The sequence below is a fragment of the Otolemur garnettii genome, unplaced genomic scaffold (genome assembly GCF_000181295.1).
Source record: "Otolemur garnettii isolate 467f Iridium unplaced genomic scaffold, OtoGar3 scaffold00017, whole genome shotgun sequence".
In the NCBI taxonomy this organism is placed as follows: domain Eukaryota; kingdom Metazoa; phylum Chordata; class Mammalia; order Primates; family Galagidae; genus Otolemur; species Otolemur garnettii.
The window spans coordinates 9,589,686-9,612,692 of NW_003852412.1; the positions used below are offsets into that span (position 1 = coordinate 9,589,686).

Consider the following 23,007-nt stretch of genomic DNA (forward strand, 5'->3'; position numbering starts at 1 on the left):
GAGTAAAATTCAGTTTAAAATGTCTATAAAAATAAGTAAATCTATAGGAAATTGTACAAATTGAGTGATACTTCTTATACCTGATTTATGAGAAGATTCTTTCTCTTTTCTTTGATCAACTTGTATTATGTTTGTCAATTCTTTATTCATACTATCAGCAGAATGAAAATCTATATTATGTATCATCTCCCTTTCTGCAAGATTTTCTCTCTCCTTTTCAACTTTTGTTGTTTCTATTACTTGAGAATAAACAATTGCAGATAAAGGAACGTTTGAAGAACTTGTTTTCTGGCCTTTTTCATTGCAATTCCTTTTAGTAACTTGTTTTCTTGTTACCTTTTCCACAGTAGGAGTATCTGTTTGATTCATTAAAGGAGTTGGTGTTCTGAGGCTGTAATCCAGAGTCTTTTTGAATAAATCCACATGACTAGTCAACTCAGAAACCTCATGTGTTGAAAGTGTTCCCATATGAGTCTGCTTAGGATTGCTGTTTGAGTGATCAAAAGAAATTCCATATATGCAGTCTTCAAAATTTGTTACATGCTCAGAAATAACTGTATTATCTGAATCAGAAAAATGAACAGCTTCCTGTTGTGGAAGTCTGGTTAGGCTCTCTGCTTTTAATTCATTTTCCTGTGAAAAATGGTCTTCAGAAGGAGAAAATTGTTGTAAAGCTGTTTTTTCTCTATTTGTTATATTATTTTTATCATTACAGTGGTTTTTGTAATCTGTAGAACATATCAGCTTTTTAAATGTTACAGTCTTCTCAGAAATAGCACAATCACTATCATCATCATCAAAATTTCTCTTTCTAAATGATGGGAAAGAACTTTCCCATTTATTAAGTCTCTCATCTTTTTGAACTGAGTTACTGTTTTCATGAGATTTATAAGGGCTACCGTGTTGTTCTTGGAGAGTATAAGGTGGCTGATCAAGTGGTAACTTGATTTCTTTATGTAATGAAAGTCCTGAGAGAGAAATGGCTTCAGTTTGATCAATGGACTCTAATTCCAAGAACTGTGTTTCTTGATTATCCGATAAATCTATATTGTGAGTATGTGTCTCTTTGGAAACTGAACAAGCCTCAATATCATTATCTAATTTATTTTTCAGGCTTAATGAAGTTGGGCTGGAATGTTTACATGTCTCTTCTGAAAGGCCATCAAGAGTTTGGAGAACACGCTGTTGACAAGTAACCAATCTGCTTCTTCGCCTGGTTATTCTCCTGGAAGAAGTCAAAGCTAGTGTTTTTCTTGGATTGCTGTCTCCATCATCTACTTGAGTTCTTTTATGTTCTGTGTTTCTTCTTCCTTTACCTTTAGCTAATTTTGTGCTGGGATCTTTGATTTTACGAAAATTGCCTTTTCTGAGTCCTATAGCGTATATTTGGTTAACAGTTGATTGTTTACGCTTGGATTTATACAATATTGTGTTTTTGGAATCTTTGTGGTAATGTTCATATACATCTTCTTTATTTACAAATATATCCTCTTTGTTTTCTTTATTGACTTTTATGTGTTCTGGCTTCTGTCTGTTGGAATTTTCATTATGAACAAACCAAATGCAATTTTTAGAACTGAATTTTGGTTTCTAAAGAAAGAAAATGTATAGTTAGCTTTAATTTAGTGCTATACTCAATTCAATCTATATTGTTGACAAATTATTATTCCATTCAATTTTCTATCTGACCACAGGACTTGCAGTGATATAGCCAACCCATTATTTCAGAAAAGTAGACTAACAGAAGAAAGACAAAGATAATAGGTTTAGACTCAGTATGTATACTAATCTTTATTTCCTAATGTACATTTTAATTCCTTTTTTATTGATCTTATTAAACATAATACAAAATCTACTTAAAACTATATAGGTTTTTAAACTAATCAAAGTTTCCTTTATAAGAAAATGATTTAGAGAAACTCTCTTCTCCCAGTTGTTATGTAGCTAAACCTAGAATTAGGAGGGTTTCTTCCTCAGATATCTGAGAGAACTATAGGTAGGACAGTAGAAAAAGGACTTAAATATAAGAACATAGATATACTCCTAAACTGGCATGAAAAGATTATTGTGGGCTGCTAAGATTAAAACAGGAATATTGCTTCCTTTCACTCACCACAACTTAAGCACCAGATAAAAAGTAACTGCCTACCATGTCAAGTCTGAAGGGATGGACTGACACCTTTGATGCTGGCACTGTATTTAGGCCACAGGAAATGTGACATGGTTGAAAAACCTCAGTCTCCATAAAGAGGATGATAAAGGAAATGGCTACCAATAGATTAGTATGCCCAGATAAGCTACATTTACTCAACTGCTTCCCAAGCTAATAGCCCAGAACTTTTTGATCTCATGTAATTATTTGCTTAGAAGGAAATGTGAAATCACTGTTACTAATATTCCAGAAGTCTTTCTTTTCCTTCTCATGGCTATAAAATGAGAAAACCAGTATTTATATCCCATAAAAATGTTCATTACTAAGCACAAATGTACCTTGTGCTGGTGTACATCCTCTACATCTAATGGGTCAGTGCTATTCCTCTGAGCTGTAAACAAAAAGAGAAAATCAACTCTAGACTTCTAAAACCTGTAAGTCCTTCACCATGAGAAAACCAAATGGAATACGAGGATTATGCAAACATTTTATATTAAAATTAGCACATATAACATGCCTATAATTTGTAACTTCCATATTAGAAACCAAATATTATCTTAAGAGAGCTAAAAAACATCTCTATAGGAAAAGCAAAATAGACTTAACAAAATAACTAATGACAAGAATTGATTGACCTCAGTACTTTTCATTTTCCTCATTGATATATCCAGTTATGCCCTCTCCATTTAGTAGATTACATAACTATATGTAAGATAACTTTCTTGAGGCAAGATATTCTTTCATAATTAATTATATTATCTCCTAATACTTGTGCTTAATAAATCCTAGTTTGAATGCTGCATTCTCTTCAAAGTGAAACATATATACATGGAAAAGGTCAAACATCTTGTGACTGCATAGGGAAAAAAGCTGATGTGAAAAAAACACCTATGTTGATAATAAAAGTTAAGTACATTAGTGTTTCTTTTATTGCTTCTTTTAAACACTGAAGGTTGAATTATAGTTACCTATATATGCATTTGGCCACCAAAAAAAAAACCTAGAAATAATGGCATCCACATAGGAGATATTTAATGAATATTTAATAGAGGAAGGAATTTATGAATGAACATCTTAGATGTGATAATGAATACAAAGTTCCTTAAATATATTATAAGCTAGAAATGTAAAGGATATAATTGGAAAAGAGAAAAATTTAATTTATTTCTTGGGAATAATTTTCATGATAGTAATCAAATTATGATGCACATGATGAATCCTGACATTTACCCATTCACCTTGTTCAGGTGAGAAAAAGCACATGGAATATCCTTCTATCAAACAAAGGGGCTAGAAGCAGTCTCAGGAAACTTAGCCCTGAGTTTTAGTCCTGACTCATATGTTTACCAGCTGGGTGACCTTGGGTAAGTTTCTTAATGTCTCTGCCTCTAGAAAATGAAAGCTAATTAATAGTCCCAACCTTATAGAATTGTTGTGAAGATTAAATGATATAATCCATGTAAAGAGTTTAGAGGACTTCTTGGGCACATAGAAAGTGCTTCATTATTATTGTTTGTTATTGTTATTTTCCAAGATCATAAAAGACGATATGCCTTCTCCAAACTTTTGCTCTTAAAGGTCTGTTTGACCTTTTCCATGTATATATGTTTAACTTTGAAGAGAATGCAGCATTCAAATTAGGACTTATTAAGCACAAGTATTAGGAGACGATAATATAACTGGATACTTTATTTCCTATTTTTCAGATAGTCTGAAATATAAATGTGATTGTTTTAATAATTTATCTCAATGCACTTTTATATACCTGGCCTCAACAAGTTACCGTCGGCTCTCTTCTGATGTGATCTGGCTACTATCTGGTTCTAAGAACCATTAATTAATTGCCTCTTGGTGACAAAAGCTGCAAAGTATTAGGGTAATTGTTACATAGTGACAGATAACTAACATAGGTGAGAGAGGGACAAGGAAAGCTGCAGTATTAAATAGGGTGGTCTAGGTCTCATTGAGGTGACATTTGAATTTAGACTTCAGAAGGCCAAGGAGGAATACCTGAAAAACAATAAGGAAGCCAGCATGTCTGAAGTTGAGTTAACAGAAATTAGAGAGTCATAGAAGGGGCTAACCAGGAGGGTGACCAGCTGATAGAAGAACTTATAGGCCATTATAAGGAGATTAAAGGGAGAGCCATTGTAGGGCTCTGGGCAGAGTAATGTCATGTTACCAAAAATTCTAACAAATGCATTAAAGTGAGTATGAAGAATATGCCATGTATTAAATTATTTGTATGTAATATTTTTTATTGACATCTATAGATCAAGTTATTTTATAGTTCAGTTTAATAGAGCTATGTATGGAAGGGTTAGAGCAGTGGTTCTAAACCTTCCTAATGCCTCCTAATGCCGTGACCCTTTAATTCCTCATGTTGTATTGACCCCCAACCATAAAATTATTTTTTTTGCTACTTCATAACTGTAATTTTGCTACTGTTAGGAATCATAATGTAAATATCTGATATGCAGGATGTATTTTCAGTGTTACAAAGGGGTGGTGATGCACAGGTTGAGAACCGCTGGGTTAGAGTATAGCTGTAAGGAAAGATTCTCAGGGAATTGAAATAACCAATCCTGGCCACATTTCCTGAAAAAGATACAAACAAATATAATTTATATCACATCATGTTATACAATCAAATAACAATGGGAAAAAAACAAAAATTCATAGAAGATTTCTTAAGTGTTGGCAATGTAAAACCTGGAGAAAATTATTATCTTTCTTTTATTAAAAGAATGGAGCAAAGATACTAGTGGATGGATTTTCTCAAAACCTATAGGGAAAAATTTTATTTCTTTAATTTTAAATTAAATTTCTGTAACTTTTTACTCGTATGATGATCAGCTATAATAGGGCTGTTTGATCTTACCTGATATAAGACATTTTTGATGTTTAGGAATGTGTTTCTCAAGGAGACGCTTCATACGTGAATCTTTGGCCTCATCCAAAGCACACTTTCCACTGTCACTTCTAAATAATGGATCAGCTCCATTCAAAAGAAGTAACTGTGCCACCTAAAAAACAATTTTCATGTAAGGAAACTCAGATTAAGGGCATATTACTGTAACTGTGTGCCAGTATACAACTCTTAAGTAAGATTAAATATTTTTTTCAACAACACAGAATTTGGGTCTGTCACACTTTTGTCAATAAAAAGAGAATTAATGTAGTCGCGATTAAATTATAATTTATGGATACTCAAATCTCTTATTTAAAAAGACTGAAAAAAGAAAAGGAAGGAAAAGAGAAGAAAAAGAAGGGAGGGGAGAGAGAGGAAAGGAAGAAGGAAGATGAGAAGGTAGGTAGGCAGAGAAGAGGCTGGGGCAGAAGCTTCTGTGGATAAGCTACTAGTGAAATGAAGCTAGCAAATATACCAAGAATTAGCATTGAGTTCTGTAGTAGTAAATGTAATCTGAATAGGTTCTAGGACAGCTGTCCTCAAACTGCGGCCCCTGGGCCACATGAGGCCCACCTAGGACATTTATCCAGCTGCCAGGTGTCTTTGCTGCCGCAGCTTGTCCTGCTTAGTAGCCAACTTGTCCCAGGGCCGCAGTCTGGCCCTCCAATGATCTGAGAGACAGTGAGCTGGCCCTGTGTTTAAAAAGTTTGAGGACTCCTGTAGGAGATAGTTAACGTCTTCCCATCTATACCTGTGTTGCTGTTGCCTCTCTTCAGACTGTCAAGGAAAAAGTAGTCAATCTTTAATTGGTTACTACTCCTCAAGTAACATACTCTATGCAGTATCCCTGCCCACCCCACCGCCACCACACATACTGCTGCCCCAGAGAAAAATGACCTCTCCCTCCTCTCATGTATGATTTTATCATACTGCCAAATATACTCTATATTATACATGTACTTATTTATAGCTCTTATATATTTGTTTCTCTTACTATACTCTAAGCTTCTTGAGGGTGGCACTATGTTTTTCTTTTAAAATTAATTTAACATGTTTGAAAAGGAAATTAATGATTATGTTCAAAATACAGAAGACTCAGAAAAGTATCCAATACAAAGTAAGTTTCCCACTTCTACCCCTGTCATCTAGTCATCTACTGTTTCCTGAATGAGCACCAGCTAGTTTGTTCTGAACTTTTCCAAGCACTTGTCTAATCCAGTAAGTATGTATATACACATCATATATATAAACACATATGTGTGTGTGTATTTTTTATACAAGTGGCCATATATTATATATATTGTATTTTGCCTTCTTTCTCCCACTGTCTCAACAATAGTCTAGAGCAGCTGTTCTCAACCTGTGGGTAGCGACCCCTTTGTAACAATGAAAATACATCCTGCATATCAGATATTTACATTACAATTCCTGACAGTAGCACAATTATAGTTAATGAAGCAGCAACAAAAATAATTTTATGATGGGGGGTCGCCACAACATGAGGAACTGTATTAAAGGGTCACAGCATTAGGAGGCATTAGGAAGGTTGAGAACCACTGGCCTAGAGATTATTCCATATCAGTGTAGAATGCACTTCCTCATCCTTTTCAGCAGCTGAGTGATGGTTTCCTAAATAAATGTATTATAATTTATTTAACTTTATTAATGAATGTTTAAGTTGCTTCAAAGCTTTTGCTATAGATACATCTCATAATTGCCTTTATATTCTCAGAAACTATCTTAATATCTGGCAGAAAGTAAACATTTAAAAGTGTTGTTTAATAAAAGAATGAATATAGCCAGGGAGGATGTGGGGAGTAGTCTTTAAGTAACATTACACTAAAAGAAGCCTGCGCTACCATATTTATATTAGCGTCTGGAATGAAAGGAAGGACCTGAATTTCTGTATATTGTATGTACCTAAAAGTTAAAAATATATACAGGAGAGGAGCAAGATGGTGGCCGAGTAATCGCTTCCTTGCAACTAGGCACGGTGAGACTGGGGAGAGAAGACTCCAGGCATCTCTGGCTGGTGGGATCTGCCCAGAAACATCCCTTTGGGGACACATGGTGTCAGTGAGAGACTTCTGGACCCCATGAGGAGGACAAAAGCAGTGAAGAACTGGCAAGTGGTTGTGTGTGTTCGTTCAGTCTAATCCTGCTGGGAGCTCTAAGTATAGCAGTACTGAGATTGCAAACTGGAAAGGCCTTATCTGTGAGCTATTTCGGGTTTTTTGGACTTGACCTCAGTTGAACTATCTTGGGAGAACTTGAGCAAGAGTGCGGAGGACTTTAAGCATTGTCTAGGGCCCCGGACTGAGCAGCTGAGTAGCTAAGTTTGACAGAGCTAATAGTATTCAGCTATGGGCCAAGTGGAGCCATTGTGGGAGAACTGTCCTGGCAAGCTCCGCCCTCATGGTTGCAGAAAAAGGGTGGGAAACCTTGGGCGAGTAATCTAGTGACTGAGCAGCCTAAAGGCAGGGACTGAGACGCCTTCCAGCCTTGGCCCTCAAAGGCATACAGTGAGACTGGTTTTGGCACACTGGGTGGGGTCCTGTGTCTAAACAGGCTAGCAAAGAGCTGCTGACCTCAGGGGGAACCACCCAACCGAACACCCCCAGAGGTTGGGAGTTTTTAAGGACTCATCAAAACCCTAGTCCAGAGGCACAGTAACTTAAAGAACAAGAGGAAGTGAAAGGAAAATTAGGGCAAGGAAACAGATAAAAGAAAACACTCATGAGTAAGAATCAGCAGAAAAATCTGAGCAACATGAAAATACAGTCCAGAGCAACCTCCCCCACCCACCCCCCACCAAGGGACCGTGAGGAAGCTACTGCAGAGGATTACACCTATTAAGAAGTGTTACAAATGACAGAAAGGGAATTTAGAATACAGATGATGAAAAAAATGAAGGAAATGATGGAAACAATGAAGGAAACTGCTGATAAAGTGGAAAATAACCAAAAGGAAATCCAAAAACAGAATCAAATAAGAGATGAACAATATGAAGAATAGAAAGGATATAGCAGAGCTGAAGGAGCTAAAGCAGTCAATTAGGGAACTTAAAGATGCAATACAAAGCATCAACAACAGATTAGACCATGCAGAAGAAAGAATCTCAGAGGTACAGGACAAAGCTCTTGAGATAACTCAGATAGCTAAAGAGGCAGAAAAGAAGAGAGAAAAAGCAAAACATTCACTGACAGAATTATGGGACTTTATGAAGTGTTTAAACATACGAGTTATAGTATCCCAGAAGGGGAAGAAGAATGCCCCAGGGGAATGGAAGCTATACTAGAGAATATTATAAATGAAAATTTCCCAAATATCACCGAAGATTCTGACACACTCCTTTCAGAGGGATATTGGACCCCAAGTTGCCTCAACTCTAATAGAGCTTCTTCAAGACAGATTGTGATGAACCTGTCCAAAGTCAAGACAAAAGAAAAGATTCTTCAAGCTGCCAGGAGTAAGCACCAGTTGACCTACAGGGGCAAATCCATCAGGGTGACTGCAGACTTCTCTAATGAAACTTTTCAAGCAAGAAGACAATGGTCATCTACCTTTCATCTACTTAAACAGAACACTTTCTAGCCCAGAATTCTATATCCTGCTAAGCTTTAAAATTGACAGAGAAATCAAATCATTTACTGATATACAAACATTGAGGATATTTGCCAGAAGACCAGCTCTACAGGAAATACTTCAACCTGTTCTGTACACTGACCATTGTAGAGATAAGCACCCCATGCTCAGATATGGCAGTTTGCTTCAATGTGCTCCCCCAGGAGATTGATTCTGAGAAAGACTTCTTCAAAGATCAAGCTTCTGCACCTGCCTATAGATATGCAGAAAAATGCAGATGACCTCGCTTTAGAAATTCTGGAGAATCAGGGGTCTCAGCTGGGGGCATGAATGCCTGTCCTCAGTGTTGGGCTCTGCTCTCTGTCTTCTTCCTTCATTAACATTATAATCTCTAGTTTTGGTTTGGGCCAGCAAGGACAGACAAACAGTCTACCTTATGTTTTTACTCTAAACAAAATCAATTGTATATGTTTTCCTCAGCCCTCACACTGAATTGTAATCTTAATGGTAACTTCCTAATATTACTTCACTTCTTTGTATCTGTGTTAAATTCTTAATGAATGTTTGAAAGTATATAAGATAATCAGTAAAGTTAGGCCGGGTCGCTGACCAGAGCGAGTCCTGACCTCCCTTCAAATCAAGCATCCCGTCAGCAGTTCCTTCTCCCTGCGTCTCTGATCAGAGACTCCAAGAACACTTTCAGACCATCACAATGGATCAACAGCAAAGTAAGAACTCAGAAATTAAAGGACAGAACCTAACTTCCACAATGATGCAAAAGATAAAGCTAAGCAAAAGGACTTCACAAAATAAAATGAATAAAACACTACCACAGTTATCAATTATCTCAATAAATGTTAATGGTTTGAATTCCCCACTGAAGAGGCATAGATTGGCTGACTGGATTAAAAAAGACAAGCCATCCATTTGCTGTCTGCAGGAAACACACCTAGCCTCAAAAGACAAATTAAAACTCTGAGTTAAGGGTTGGAAGACAATTTTTCAGGCAAACAGAATTCAGAAGAAAAAAGGTTGAAATCTTATTTTCAGATACATGTCGATTTAAAGCAACTAAAGTCAAAAAAGACAAAGATGGTCACTTTATATTGGTTAAGGGAAAAATATAACAAGAAGACATTTCAATTCTAAATATTTATTCACCCAACTTAAATACTCCTAGATTCTTGAAATAGACCTTACTCAGTCTGAGCAATATGATATCCTATAACACCATAATAACAGGGGACTTTAAAACTCCTCTTACAGAGCTGGACAGATCCTCTAAATAGAAATTAAACAAATATATAAGGGACTTAAATGAGACCCTAGAACAATTGTGCTTGATAGACACAAATAGAACACTCCATCCTAAAGATAAAGAATATACAGTCTTCTCATTGCCCCATGGAACATTCTCCAAAATTGATCATATCCTAGAACACAAAACAAACCTTGACAGAATCAAAAGAACTGAAATTTTACCTTGTATCTTTTCAGACGACAAGGCACTAAAGGCAGAACTCAACTCTAATAAAAAAGTTCAACCCCACACAAAGGCATGGAAATTAACCTTTTGTTGAATGACAATTGGGTGCCGGAATAAGTAAAAGAAGAAATCATTAACTTCCTTGAACATAACAACAATGAAGACACAAGCTACCAAAACCTGTGGGATACTGCAAAAGCAGTTCTGAGAGGAAAATTTATTACTTTAGATGCCTACATTCGAAAAACAGAAAATGCACAAGCCACCTTATGGAATTGGAAAAAGAAGAACAATCTAAGCCTAAACCCAGCAGAAGAAAAGAAATGCCCAAAAGTAAATCAGAGATTGATGAAATTGAAAACAAAAGAATCATTCAGAAAATTGAATGAAACAAGGAGTTGTTTTTTAGTAAAAATAAATAAAATAGATAAACCTTTGGCCAGACTAACTAGAACTAGAAAAATAAAATCTCTAATAACCTCAATCACAAATGATAAAGGGGAAATAACAACTGATGCCACAGATATACAAGCGATCATCTCTGAATACTACCAGAAACTCTATGACCAGAAATTTGACAATGTGAAGGAAATGGATCAATATTTGTAATCACACCCTCTCCCTAGACTTAGCCAGGAAGAAATAGAGCTCCTAATAGACCAATTTCAAGCACTGAGATTAAAGAAACAATAAAAAATCTTCCAACAAAAAAATGCCCTGGTTCAGATGGCTTCCCACCAGAATTCTAATCAAACCTTCAAGGAAAAGCTTATTCCTGTACTGCAGAAATTATTCCAAAAAATTGAGGAGGAAGGAATCTTCCCCAACACATTCTAAGAAGCAAACATCATCCTGATACCAAAATCAGGAAAAGACCCAACTAAAAAGGAGAATTTCAGACCAATTTCACTAATGAATATAGATGTAAAAATTCCCAACAAAATCCTAGCCAACAGATTACAGCTTATCATTAAAAAAGTCAGACATCATGATCAAGTAGGTTTCATCCCAGGGATGCAAGGCTGGTTTAACATATACAAGTCCATAAACATTATCCACCATATTAATAGAAGCAAAAACAAAGACCATGTGTCCTCTCAATAGATGCAGAAAAAGCATTCAATAAAATCCAGCATCCTTTTCCAATTAGAACACTAAAGATTATAGGCATACATGGCACATTTCTTAAACTGATCGAAGCTATCTATGACAAACCCACAGCTAATATTTTACTGAATGGAGGAAAACTGAAAGCTTTTCCTCTTAGAACTAGAACCAGACAAGGTTGTCCTCTGTCACCATTACTGTTCAACACAGTGGTGGTGTAAGGGCCAGACCAGCGCCATTTTCTTGTCTGCTCTGTTAAACTGCAGGGCCCACCTTGTAACCCTCCCCATTCCATTCATAGTTGCTTAAACCACACCCGCAGGGCCCACCCTGCAACCTTTCTCATTCCTTTCATAGTTACTCAACCAAATAGTGTTAAGGGACCCTCCACCCCTTACCTGTACCAATCCAAATTCACCTTTACTAATGAAATCACCAACCACCAATGAAAAGTGTACTCGTATCGGACCCTACCCCTCTTGCTTTCTGTACCCCATAAAAACTGCCTTCACCCCGAGTTCGGGGCTCGTCCTCGGCTTGCATGCCAGGAGAGTCCAGGCCCGGGGCCCCCGGGCTTCCCGGGTCTGTAATAAATCTCATCTTATGCCCTTTACATCGGAGTGAGTCTCGAGTTTGTCGGTTGGGGTTGAAGTTCTGGCCAATACGATTAGGCAAAACAAGGAAATAAAGGACATCCAAATAGGAGCAGAGGAGGTCAAATTTTCCCTCTTTGCTGAGGATATGATCTTATACTTACAGAACCCCAAAGACTCAACCACAAGACTCCTGGAAGTCATAAAAAATACGTAATGTCTCAGGATATAAAATCAATGTCCGTAAGTCAGTAGCCTTTGTACATGGCAATAACAGTCAAGATGAGAGGCTAATTAAGGACACAAATCCCTTCACCATAACTTTAAAGAAAACGTAATACCTAGGAATATACCTAACAAAAGAGGTGAAGGACCTCTATAAAGACAATTATGAAACCCTAGGAAAGGAAATAACACAGGATATTAACAAATGGAAGAACATACCATGCTCATAGCTGGGAAGAATCAACGTTGCTAAAATGTCGATACTTACCAAAGCAATCTACAGATTCAATGCCATCCCTATTAAAATATCAACATCGTACTTTCAAGATTTGGAAAAAATGATTCAGCATTTTGTATGGAACCAGAAAAAAACCTGTATAGCTAAGGCAGTTCTTAGTAATAAAAATAAAGCTGGGGGCATCAGCATACCAGATTTTAGGCTGTACTACAAAGCCATAGTGGTCATGACAGCATGGTACCAGCACAAAAATAGAGACATAGACATTTGGAATGGAACAGAAAACCAGGAAATGAAATTAACATCTTAGAACCACCTAACCTTCGATAAACCAAACAGGAACATACCTTGGGGGAAAGACTTCCTATTCAATAAATGGTACTGGGAGGACTGGATATCCACATGTAAGAGACTGAAACTGTACCCACACCTTTCTCCACTCACAAAAATTGATGCAAGATGGATAAAGTACTTAAATTTAAGGCATGAAACAATAAAAATCCTCAAAGAAAGCATAGGAAAAACCCTGGAAGATATCAGCTTGGGAAAAGACTTCATGAAGAAGACTGGGGTGGCAACTGCAACAACAAAAATAAACAAATGGGACTTAATTAAATGAAAAACTTCTGTACAGCTAAGGAGAAAACAACCAAAGCAAATAGACAACCTACACAATGGGAAAGGATATTTGCATATTTTGAATCAGACACAAGCTTGATAACGAGGATCTATAGAGAACTCAAATCAATCCAAGTGAAAAGCCAACAATCCCATATGTCAATGGGCAAGAGAGATGACTAGAACCTTCTCTAAAGAAGACAGACAAATGGCTAACAAACATATGAAAAAATGCTCATCATCCATAATTATTAGAGAAATGCAAATCAAAACCACCCTTAGATACCATCTAACCCCAGCAAGAATGGCCCACATCACAAAATCTCAAAACTGCAGATGCTGATGTGGATGTGGAGAGAAGGGAACACTTTTTGGGACTGTAAACTAATATAACCTTTTTGGAAGGAAGTATGGAGAAGCCTCAAAGAACTCAAGCTAGACCTCCCATTTGATCCTGCAATCCCATTACTGGGCATCTGCCCAGAAGGAAAAAAATCCTTTTATCATAAGGACACTTGCACTAGACTGTTTATTGCAGCTCAATTTACAATTGCCAAAATGTGGAAACGACCTAAATGACCACCAACCCAGGAATGGATTAACAAGCTGTGGTATATGTACCCCATGGAATACTATTCAGCCATTAAAAAAATGGAGACTTTACAGCCCTTTGTATTAACCTGGATGGAAGTGGAACACATTATTCTTAGTAAAGCATTACAAGAATGGAGAAGCATGAATCCTATGTACTCAATTTTGATATGAGGACAATTAATGATAATAACATGGTGGGGGTGGGGGAAGGGAGAGCAAAGAGAGAAAGAAGGAGGGGGGGGCCTTGGTGTGCGCCAGACCTTTTGGGGGCAAGACACAATTGTAGAGGGACTTTACCTAACAAATGCAATCAGTGTAACCTGGTTTCTTACACCTTCAATGAATCCCCAACAATAAAATAAATAAATAAATAACTATATACATATTTGTTTTTATAAGAAAGCATCCTAGCCTACTAAAATAGTTTGAATCCTTTTCTCTCACCTCTAATATTAGATAATGTTCCAAGTTTTGTACTATTCATAACACGTATCCTTTTTCTATCTTCCCATAATATGATGACTATCATAAAAGTATATTATGTTATCCTTTTAAGTAAGTTATACATCTCTCTTCTGAGATAATGAATAGGTGGTCTCAGGTATATGACATCTCTTTTGTGTGTATGAATTTACATTTATTTAATTATTAGAAGATAAATGTTTTTCATATGACCAATCGATTTCTAGTATATCACATCTCTTTTGAGGCTACTTTTTAATCACTTCTGAATTCTGAGGAATGTGTATGAGTTTGTGTCCATGTCCCTTTATCATAGTAGTGTTAACTAATGTTTGAAATCATAAAACTGTTAGTTCCATTTTGCAAAAAAAAAATTAAATTGTAGAAGGTATTTAGTGGAAAGTAAAGATCCCTCTCATACTTAACCACAGTAGGCTGAAAGTGTCTTACCCCCCCCTCAAAGACATCCATGTCCTCACTTCTAGAACCTGTAAATGCTACCCTCTTTGGAAGCTAGACCTTTATAAATGTGATTAAAGATTTTGAGATGAAGCATTTATCTCCAATTATTTGGGTAGAACCTAAGCACCATCACAAGTGTCCTTATAAGCAAGAGGCAATTAAAACCACCCTTACAAATTGATGAAGGGGTACAAGGTGAAAAATGGAGTAAAGGCCCCCAGAACTCTGCAAAGGAGTAGGTTTAGTTAAAGTAATGACAGAAATCAGCCACTGTCCCTTCATTTGCTGGATAATAATCACCGTTGCTTCTGTTTGCTTCTTTACCATGGAGTAGTTTTTGAGGTATTTTCCAGGTCCTACTTTCCAGTAACTCACCCAGAATACGGAACTTACTCAATTGGTCTTGGACGTTCCACCTGAGAGACAGCCCACCTGCCTTTTACAAGGATTCCAACAGATGACCCTTGATCTCTGTCACGGGATGTCCCAACACCTCCTGAGCTACACTTACGCTACACTCTGAGTTGCTTAAAAAGAGATTTCTTGCCTTGCTTTGTGAAACGTGCATAGGTTTCAGCCAGTGACCAGGTTCTCCTCAAGACTTAGAGGGAAAGACTTGATGAACAACTCAAGGGCCAGCAGACTGGCCTCTGATATATCCTGACTGATCCCTATGGCTATCAAGTTGGCTTGATTACATTTTCCCCACATCAAGCTTCACACCTTAAGAAAACCAACAAATCTGACCCTGACCAGCAGACTGCAGAACTGTGCAGAGATGATGGTTAAGAGCTTTTGCTATAGTCAGGTGTGTGTGTAATCCCAGCACTAGGGAGGCCAAGGTGGGTGGGTAGACTGAGCTCACAGGTTCAAGACCAGCCTGAACCACAGCGAGACCTCATCTCTAAAAATAGCTGAGTGTTGTGGCAGGCGCTTGTAGTCCTAGCTACTTGGGAGGCTGAGGCAAGAGAAATCACTTAAGCCCAAATGTTTGAGGTTGCTGTGAGCTGTGATGCCACAGCACTCTATCAAGGGCTACAAAGCAAGACTCTGGCTTTAAAAAAAAAAGAGCTTTAGCTGTAGAGATAGGAATTATATTATTTTTAGACATCTTTGTTCTTATACTCAGTGTGCCCCTTGTTTTTTTGTGTGCTGCATATTGTAACTTTAAACCTATCCCTTGCCTGAGTAAGTTTTATAACCAAATAGGGTAAATCATAATAATTATTTCCATTCAAAATATATTTCATAGATTTTATTACGTTATTATTATTACAGTTCATTTCAGTGGGGAAATGAAGCCAGAAAAATGTTTACATTAGATCTACAAAATGGGTCTAAGAAATTAAGCTGAAGCAGTACAGCTGACCTAGTTTGCTCAGCCCACATTCTTTCCCCACATACCTTTGATGTTTATTTAGTTAAGGTTTCACCACAAATGTTTATCTCAAAAGACTTTGGGGGAAGTAGTAACACTTAGACAATAAGTGTTGTTTTATACGTATTTTTTTTCTTTTTTTTTGTAGAGACAGAGTCTCACTTTATCACCTATAGTTATCACAGAGCTCACAGCAACCTCCAACTCCTCGGCTTAGGCAATTCTCTTGCCTCAGACTCCCTAGTAGCTGGGACTACAGGCGCCCACCACAATGCCCGGCTATTTTTTTGTTGCAGTTTGGCTGAGGCCAGGTTTGAACCCACCACCCTCGGTATATAGGGCTGGTGTCCTACCCACTGAGCCACAGGCGCCGCCCAAGTGTTGTTATATTGTTAAGGTAAAGATTATTTTTATTTTGTTTAAATATTATTACATTGTTAGAGTAAAGGCTACTTTTGTTTTATTTGATAATTCTTTTAGATAAAGTTTAAATTTTTTAGGTTTATTTCCTTGTATCTCATTATAAAAACTATTAAAATTATAACTAGGGCAGAACAGTCTATAAGAGACATTTCTGGCTCAGCGCCTGTAGCTCAGTGGCTAGGGCGCCAGCCACATACACTAGAGCTGGCAGGTCCAAACCCAGCCCAGGCCTGCCAAACAACAATGACAACTACAACCAAAAAAAAAGCTGAGTGCTATGGCGGGTGCCTGTAGGAGGCTGAGACAAGAGCATTACTCAAGCCCAAGAGTTTGAGGTTGCTGTGAGCTGTGACACCAGAGTTCTCCACTGGGCGACATAGTGAAATTCAGTCTCCAAAAAAAGGAGACTCTCACTCTCTCTCACAAAAAAGTGAGAGATTTTTCTCACTATTTTCCAGAATTGCTGGTCTTCTGATAATAAAGCTTGTTGGATCTAACCCCAATCTCTACATTTGACTGACAGTGACAGGCAGCTGGACCTTGACTCTCTTCATCAGCAACACAGTGAGGAGATTTCACACATGCAGGCAGAGAAAAAGGCAATGTAAAGGAAGAGATGAAGTGATACAGCCCCAAGTCAAGAATGCCCTCAACCATTAAAAGCTGAAAGAAGCAACTAATGGATTATCCCCTCCAGCCTCTGCAAGGAATGAAGTCCCACTAACACTTTGACTTTAGCCCAGTGATACTACAGTAGTCACAGGAAACCAATACAGATTTTGGTACCAGGAAGTGAAGTGCTATTGTAACAAATACCTAAAAATGTGGGAGTGGTTTGGGACTAGAAGATGGATAGGGTTAAAAGAATTTAGGGGAAAATGATAAGAAAAGCCTCAACCGCCTTGAACAGATACTTGGTAGAAATATGGATTTTTAAAGGCTCTAGCAGCGAGGGCTCACAATGAATACAGTAGAAAAATCCTGTATTATATAGAGAATACAGATATCATCACAAATAGAATGTTGGCAAGAAAATGAACACTAAAGGCATTGTTGGCAAGGGCTCAGAAGGAAATGTAGAACATGTTTTTAGAAACTAGAGGAAAGGATGTCCTTGTTACATTACAAAATAAAAAGCCTAGATGTGTCTAACAAGTTGAATAAAAGGAGAACTTGTAAGTAATAAACTTGGATATGTAGTTTTGGTGATCTCCAATTAAAGCACTGAGAGTGCATCCTGGTTTCTTCTTGGGGATTATAGTAAAATGTGAGAAGAGATAAATTGAGGAAGAAAACTGTTAAGCAAAAAGGAACTAGAAGGCAATGATTTGCAAAATTCTCAGTCTGTCCACACTGGAAAAGATGACAAAATTTGGAGATTCACTGTAAGAAAAGTGAGCTCTGGAGAGGAGGCTAAGGATGTAGCTACAAAGTTTTTGCTAGTGCTGAAGAAAGTAGGCACATTATTCATGGACCCACTTAATCATCCCAGCAGAAGCCAGGAATATAGATGAGATTGTGGAAAGATCTGTGAAAGGCCCTCTTGTCTCCTCCTGACATACACAAGAAACTCACAAGGTTTATAAGGATTTCAAAAATGCTCGGTCAGCAGAAACACCACACACATGAACTGGAAGAGACAGGATGAAATGGAAGACTACCAAAATTCTAACGGCAGGAAACTGGTTATTAAAAAACACCTCGCCTACAAATATGTGCTACCTTTCAAACGAAAAAGAAGGATCATACTAAGAGTAGAATCTCATGCTGAGGGTTAGCAATGAGTGGAGGGAAACAGCTGACTATGACTTAATAAAGGCTGATTAGCCAGAAATGTAATAGGAAGATCAGGGAATAAGATAGTCAAAGAGAGCCCAGCTAAAACTACAGTCATCCTAGTGGTCAGGAAGACTATCTATGTGTATGCTCAAATGTGTATCATCTGAGGACAGACTGCAAACACCTGAATTTATTAGTCCCTGGCTGAATGTAGGTCAAACTCAAAAATTCCACAAACAGTGTACACAGTCCAGAAGCCACACCAAATCCAAGAGTGAAAGGCAAAAAACCTGGTTTAAGAAGGTTAAACACAACATCTGGCCAATCAATAATTAACCATGAAATAGTCCTGAACAAAGAGTATTTCATAGGAAACCAATGTAAAGACAAAAACAAGAAAAAACAATTTTGAACAAGGTCACAAAGCTGCACACTGTTGGATAAACAAACATCACTGACTTAGTCCAGACAGTCACTAAAAAAATAAACAAGGCAACAAACAACAGGCCTATTTGGGAATATGGGTTGTGGGGGAATAAGCATAAGAGTTGCTGTTATCTAAAATGTCAAGTTTTCAGGAAAAAAATTGACATGCAAAGAAAGAGTAAGGTGTGACCCAGGATAAAAAGCAGTAATAGAAACTTCTTTGAAAGGACCTATATTTATAAACACTCCAAAATAGCTATTATAAATATATCCAAAGAACTAAAGAAAACCATATTTAAAGAATTAAAGAAAGGTATGACAACAGGGCAGAGACTGTGGCTCAAAGGAGTAGGGCACCAGCCCCATATGCTGGAGGTGGCAGGTTCAAACCCAGCCCCAGCCAAAAACTGCAAAAAAAAAAAAAAAAAAAAGAAAGGTATGACAATAATGATTCATAAAAAAGAGAATATTAGTAAAGAAATAGAAATTTAAAAGAACCAAATAGAAATTCTAGAGTTGAAAGGTATAATAACAAAAATGAAAACTTCACTGGAGGGTTTCTTTCTTTCTTTTTTTTTTGAGACAGAGAGTTTCATTTTGTTGCCCTCGGTAGAGTGCCATGGTGTCATAGCTCACAGAAACCTCAAACTCTTGGGCTCAAGCGATTCTCTTGCCTTAACTTCCCAAGTAGCGGGGACAATAGGTGCCTTCCACAATGCCCAGCTATTTTTAGAGATGAGGTCTTGCTTAGGCTGGAATCGAACCTGTGAGCTCAAGCAATCCACCTACCTTGGCCTCCCAGAGTGCTAAGATTACAGGAGTGAGCCACCATGCCTGTCCTCAGAGAGGGTTTCAATAGTAGGTCTGAGCTCACTGAAGAATCAGTGAACTCAGAGATAGATTAATGAAAATTAAACAATCAGAAGAACAGACAGAATAAATAATTAAGGATAATGAACAGAGAATTAGAGAAATATATGATAGCATAAAGCATACCAACATACACATAATGGACATTCCAGAAAGACAGGAGAGAGAAAAAGCAGAAAAATATTAGAAAAAAATGACTGAAAATGTCCCAAATTTGATGCAAAGCATCAATCTAAACATCTAAGAAGCTCAACATGCTCCGAATAGGATAAACACAGAGATATGCATCCAGACATAATCTCAGATCACAGTGGAGTAAGATTAGAAATCAACTCCAACAGAAACAGTCAATTCTGGCTTGGCGCCTGTGGCTGAAGTGGCTAAGGCGCCAGCCACATACACCTAAGGTGGCAGGTTCGAATCCAGCCCGGACCCGCCAAACAACAATGATGGCTGCAACCAAAAACTAGCCGGGTGTTGTGGCAGGCGCCTGTGGTCCCAGCTACTTGGGAGGCTGAGGCAGGAGACTCACTTGAGCCCAGGAGTTGGAGATTACTGTGAGTGATGCCACAGCACTCTACCCAGGGGGACAGCTTGAGACTTCGTCTCAAAAAAGAAAAAGAAACAGTCAATTCTATACAAAGTCATGAAAATTAAACTATTGCTGAATGAACGGCTTGGTGGCCTTAGCACAGTGGTTATGCTGCCAGCGACATACAATAAGGGCGGCAGGTTCAAACCCAATCTGGGCCAGCTAATCAACTGCAACAAAAAAATAGCTGGGCATTTGTGGCAGGCACCTGTAGTCCCAGCTACTTGGAAGGCTAAGGCAAGATAAGCCCAAGAGTTGGAGGTTGCTGAGACACTGTCTCAAAAACAAAAACAAAACCAAAACCAAACTATTGCTGAATGATTTGGGGGTCAAAGAGGAAATTAAGATGGAAATGAAAAGATTTCTTGAACTAAACAATGGGCACACAGTTATTAAAATCAATGGGATTCAGCAAAAGCAGTCCAAAAAAAAAATTCACAGCCTTAAATGCCTATATCAAAAAGACAGAAAGAACACAAACAATCTAATGAACTGTCTCAAGGAACTAGAAAAAGAAGAGCAAACAGACCCAAAACTCACCAAAGAGAAATTAATAGAGTTAGAGCAGAACTAAATGAAATTAAAAACAAACAAAAAACTCCTGGAGATTAATAAAACAAAAAGTTGGTTCTTTGAAAAGATAAACAAACTGACACACCCCTTGTTTGATTAACCACAAACAGAAAAGACAGGACCCAAATAAGTTCAACCAGAAATGACAATGGAGATATTACAAGTGATAGCACAGAAATACAAAGAATTATCTGTGAATACTATAAAAATCTCTAGGTACAGGCTGGGTGCAGTGGCTAATGCCTGTAATCCCAGCACTCTTGGAGGCCATGGTGGATGGATTGCCTGAGCTCAGGAGTTTGAGACCAGCCCAAGCAAGAGCAAGACCCCATTTCTACTAAAAATAGAAAACTACCTGGGTGTGGTGGTGAGCACCTATAGTTCCAGCTACCTGGGAGGATAAGGCAAGAAGATCACTTGAGCCCAAGAGTTTGATGTTGCTGTGATCTATGACACCACAGCACTCCACCCAGGGCCACAAGGTAAGACTCTGTTTCAAAAGAAAAAAGAAAATTTTTTTTTTTTTTTTTTTTTGAGACAGAGCATCAAGCTGTCCCCCTGAGTAGAGTACCATGGCTTCACTGCTCACAGCATTCTCCAACTCCTAGGCTCAAGCAAGTCTCCTGCCTCAACCTCCCAAGTAGCTGGGACCACAGGCACCCGCCTCAACGCCCGACTATTTTTTGGTTGCAGCCATTATTGTTGTTTGGCGAGCCCGGGCTGGATTCTAACCCACCACCTTAGGTGTATGTGGCTGGCGCCTTAGCCACTTGAGTCACAGGTGCCAAGCCGAAAAAAGAAAATTTCTAAGCACATAAACTCAAAAATGTTGAGGAAATGAATAAATTCCTATAACATACTAACTGCCCAGACTCAATCAGGAACAAATAGAACTCATGAACAAATAACAAGGAGCGAAATTGAAGCAGCATAAAACCTCTTCCAACTAAAAAAAGCCCTGAACAAGATGGCATCACAGCTGAATTTTATCAGACCTGCAAAGAAGAACTGATACCCATACTTACAGAAATTATTTCATAACATCGAGAAGAAAGGAATCCTCCCCAACTTGTTCTATGAAGTCAATAACATCTTGATACACTTGTGCTTCAATGTTTATTGCAGCACAATTCACAATCATGAAGATGTAGAATCAACCCTTAAGTGTTTCTTAAGTGTTTCTTAAGTCATGAGTAGATTAATAAAATGTGGTATATGTATGTAATATACCATCAAGTACTATTCATCCATAAAAAATGAATTTATACCTTTTGCAACAATCTGGGTAGACCTGGAGACCATTCTCCTAAGTGAAGTTTTGCAAGAATGGCAAAATAAACCACCACATGGGGGTGGCACCTGTGGATCAAAGTAGTAGGGCGCCGGCCCCATACACTGGAGGTGGCAGGTTCAAACCTGTCCCTGGCCAAAAACTGCCAAAAAACAAAAAAAAACAAAAAAAAAACACATGTACTCACTATTAAATTGGAACTAACTGATCGGCACAGGTGCACAGATGGAAGAAAAAGTCAATGGAAATCAAGTAGGTGGAGAGGAGACGGAGGAAAGAATGAGTGAAATCATGCCTAATGGATACGATGTACAGTATCTGGGTGATGGAAACACTTGTAACTTTTGACTCAAGCAGTACAAAAGCAGTCCATATAACTAAAACATTTGTGCATCCTGTAATAGCTGAATTTTTTAAAAAAGAAATAATACAGGTATCTGTTTGGGTTGAAGGCAAGTGATAGTAGTTCAAATTCTCATGAAAAAAACAAAGCACAGGCTCAGCACCTGTAGCTCAGTGGCTAGGGAGCCAGCCACATACACTGGAGGTGGCATGTTAGAGCCCAGCCTAGGTCAGCTAAACAACAATGACAACTACAACCAAAAAATAGCCAGGTGTTACAGTGGGTGCCTGTAGTCTCAGCTACTTGGGAGGCTGAAGCAAGAGAACAGCTTAAGCCCAAGAGTTTGAGGTTGCTATGAGCTGTGATGCCATGGCACTCTACCAAGGGGGACATAATAAGACTCTGTCTAAAAAAAAAGGAAAAAAAAAAAGAGAGAGAAAAAACCTGGGTGGTACCTGTGGCTCAAAGGAGTAGGGCACTGGCCCCATCTCCTGGAGGTGGAGGGTTCAAACCCAGCCTTGGCCAAAAACTGGAAAAAAAAAAAAAAGAGAGAGAGAGAGAAAACAAAGCATACCAATAAAGGTAATTGTGTGGGTAATTATGGAAGACAATATGATTATATATTTATTTTCCCTAATTCCCTTAACCAATTTAAAAAACAATGACACAAAATAATATGCATACTATAAGGCCTATAACATGTGTAAATTAATATACTTGACAATAACAGCACAAAAGAGGCAAATAAGAATAAACCTGAATTAAAGTAAAAAGAAAATGATACTAGGTGGTAATTTGAATCTATAGGAAAACATGTACAGAAGCAGAAATGAGTAATAGTAAGCTTAATACACTAAACTCTATAAAAACTTGCTCATCTTTCTTTTTTTTTTTTTTTT

At 37.8% G+C, this 23,007-nt stretch overlaps 1 protein-coding gene across 1 annotated transcript in view; it reads right to left on the reverse strand.

The window, feature by feature from the left end:
• Window positions 1-23,007, reverse strand: part of ANKRD31 (ankyrin repeat domain 31) — a 178,688-nt gene that overhangs the window by 72,623 nt on the left and 83,058 nt on the right. Inside the window, exons 12-14 of the mRNA XM_012802743.1 lie at window positions 5,034-5,178; window positions 2,491-2,543; window positions 81-1,590 (exon numbers count right to left, since the gene is read on the reverse strand). Coding sequence (XP_012658197.1) covers window positions 81-1,590; window positions 2,491-2,543; window positions 5,034-5,178 — 1,708 coding nt within the window. The remainder of the gene's footprint in view (window positions 1-80; window positions 1,591-2,490; window positions 2,544-5,033; window positions 5,179-23,007) is intronic.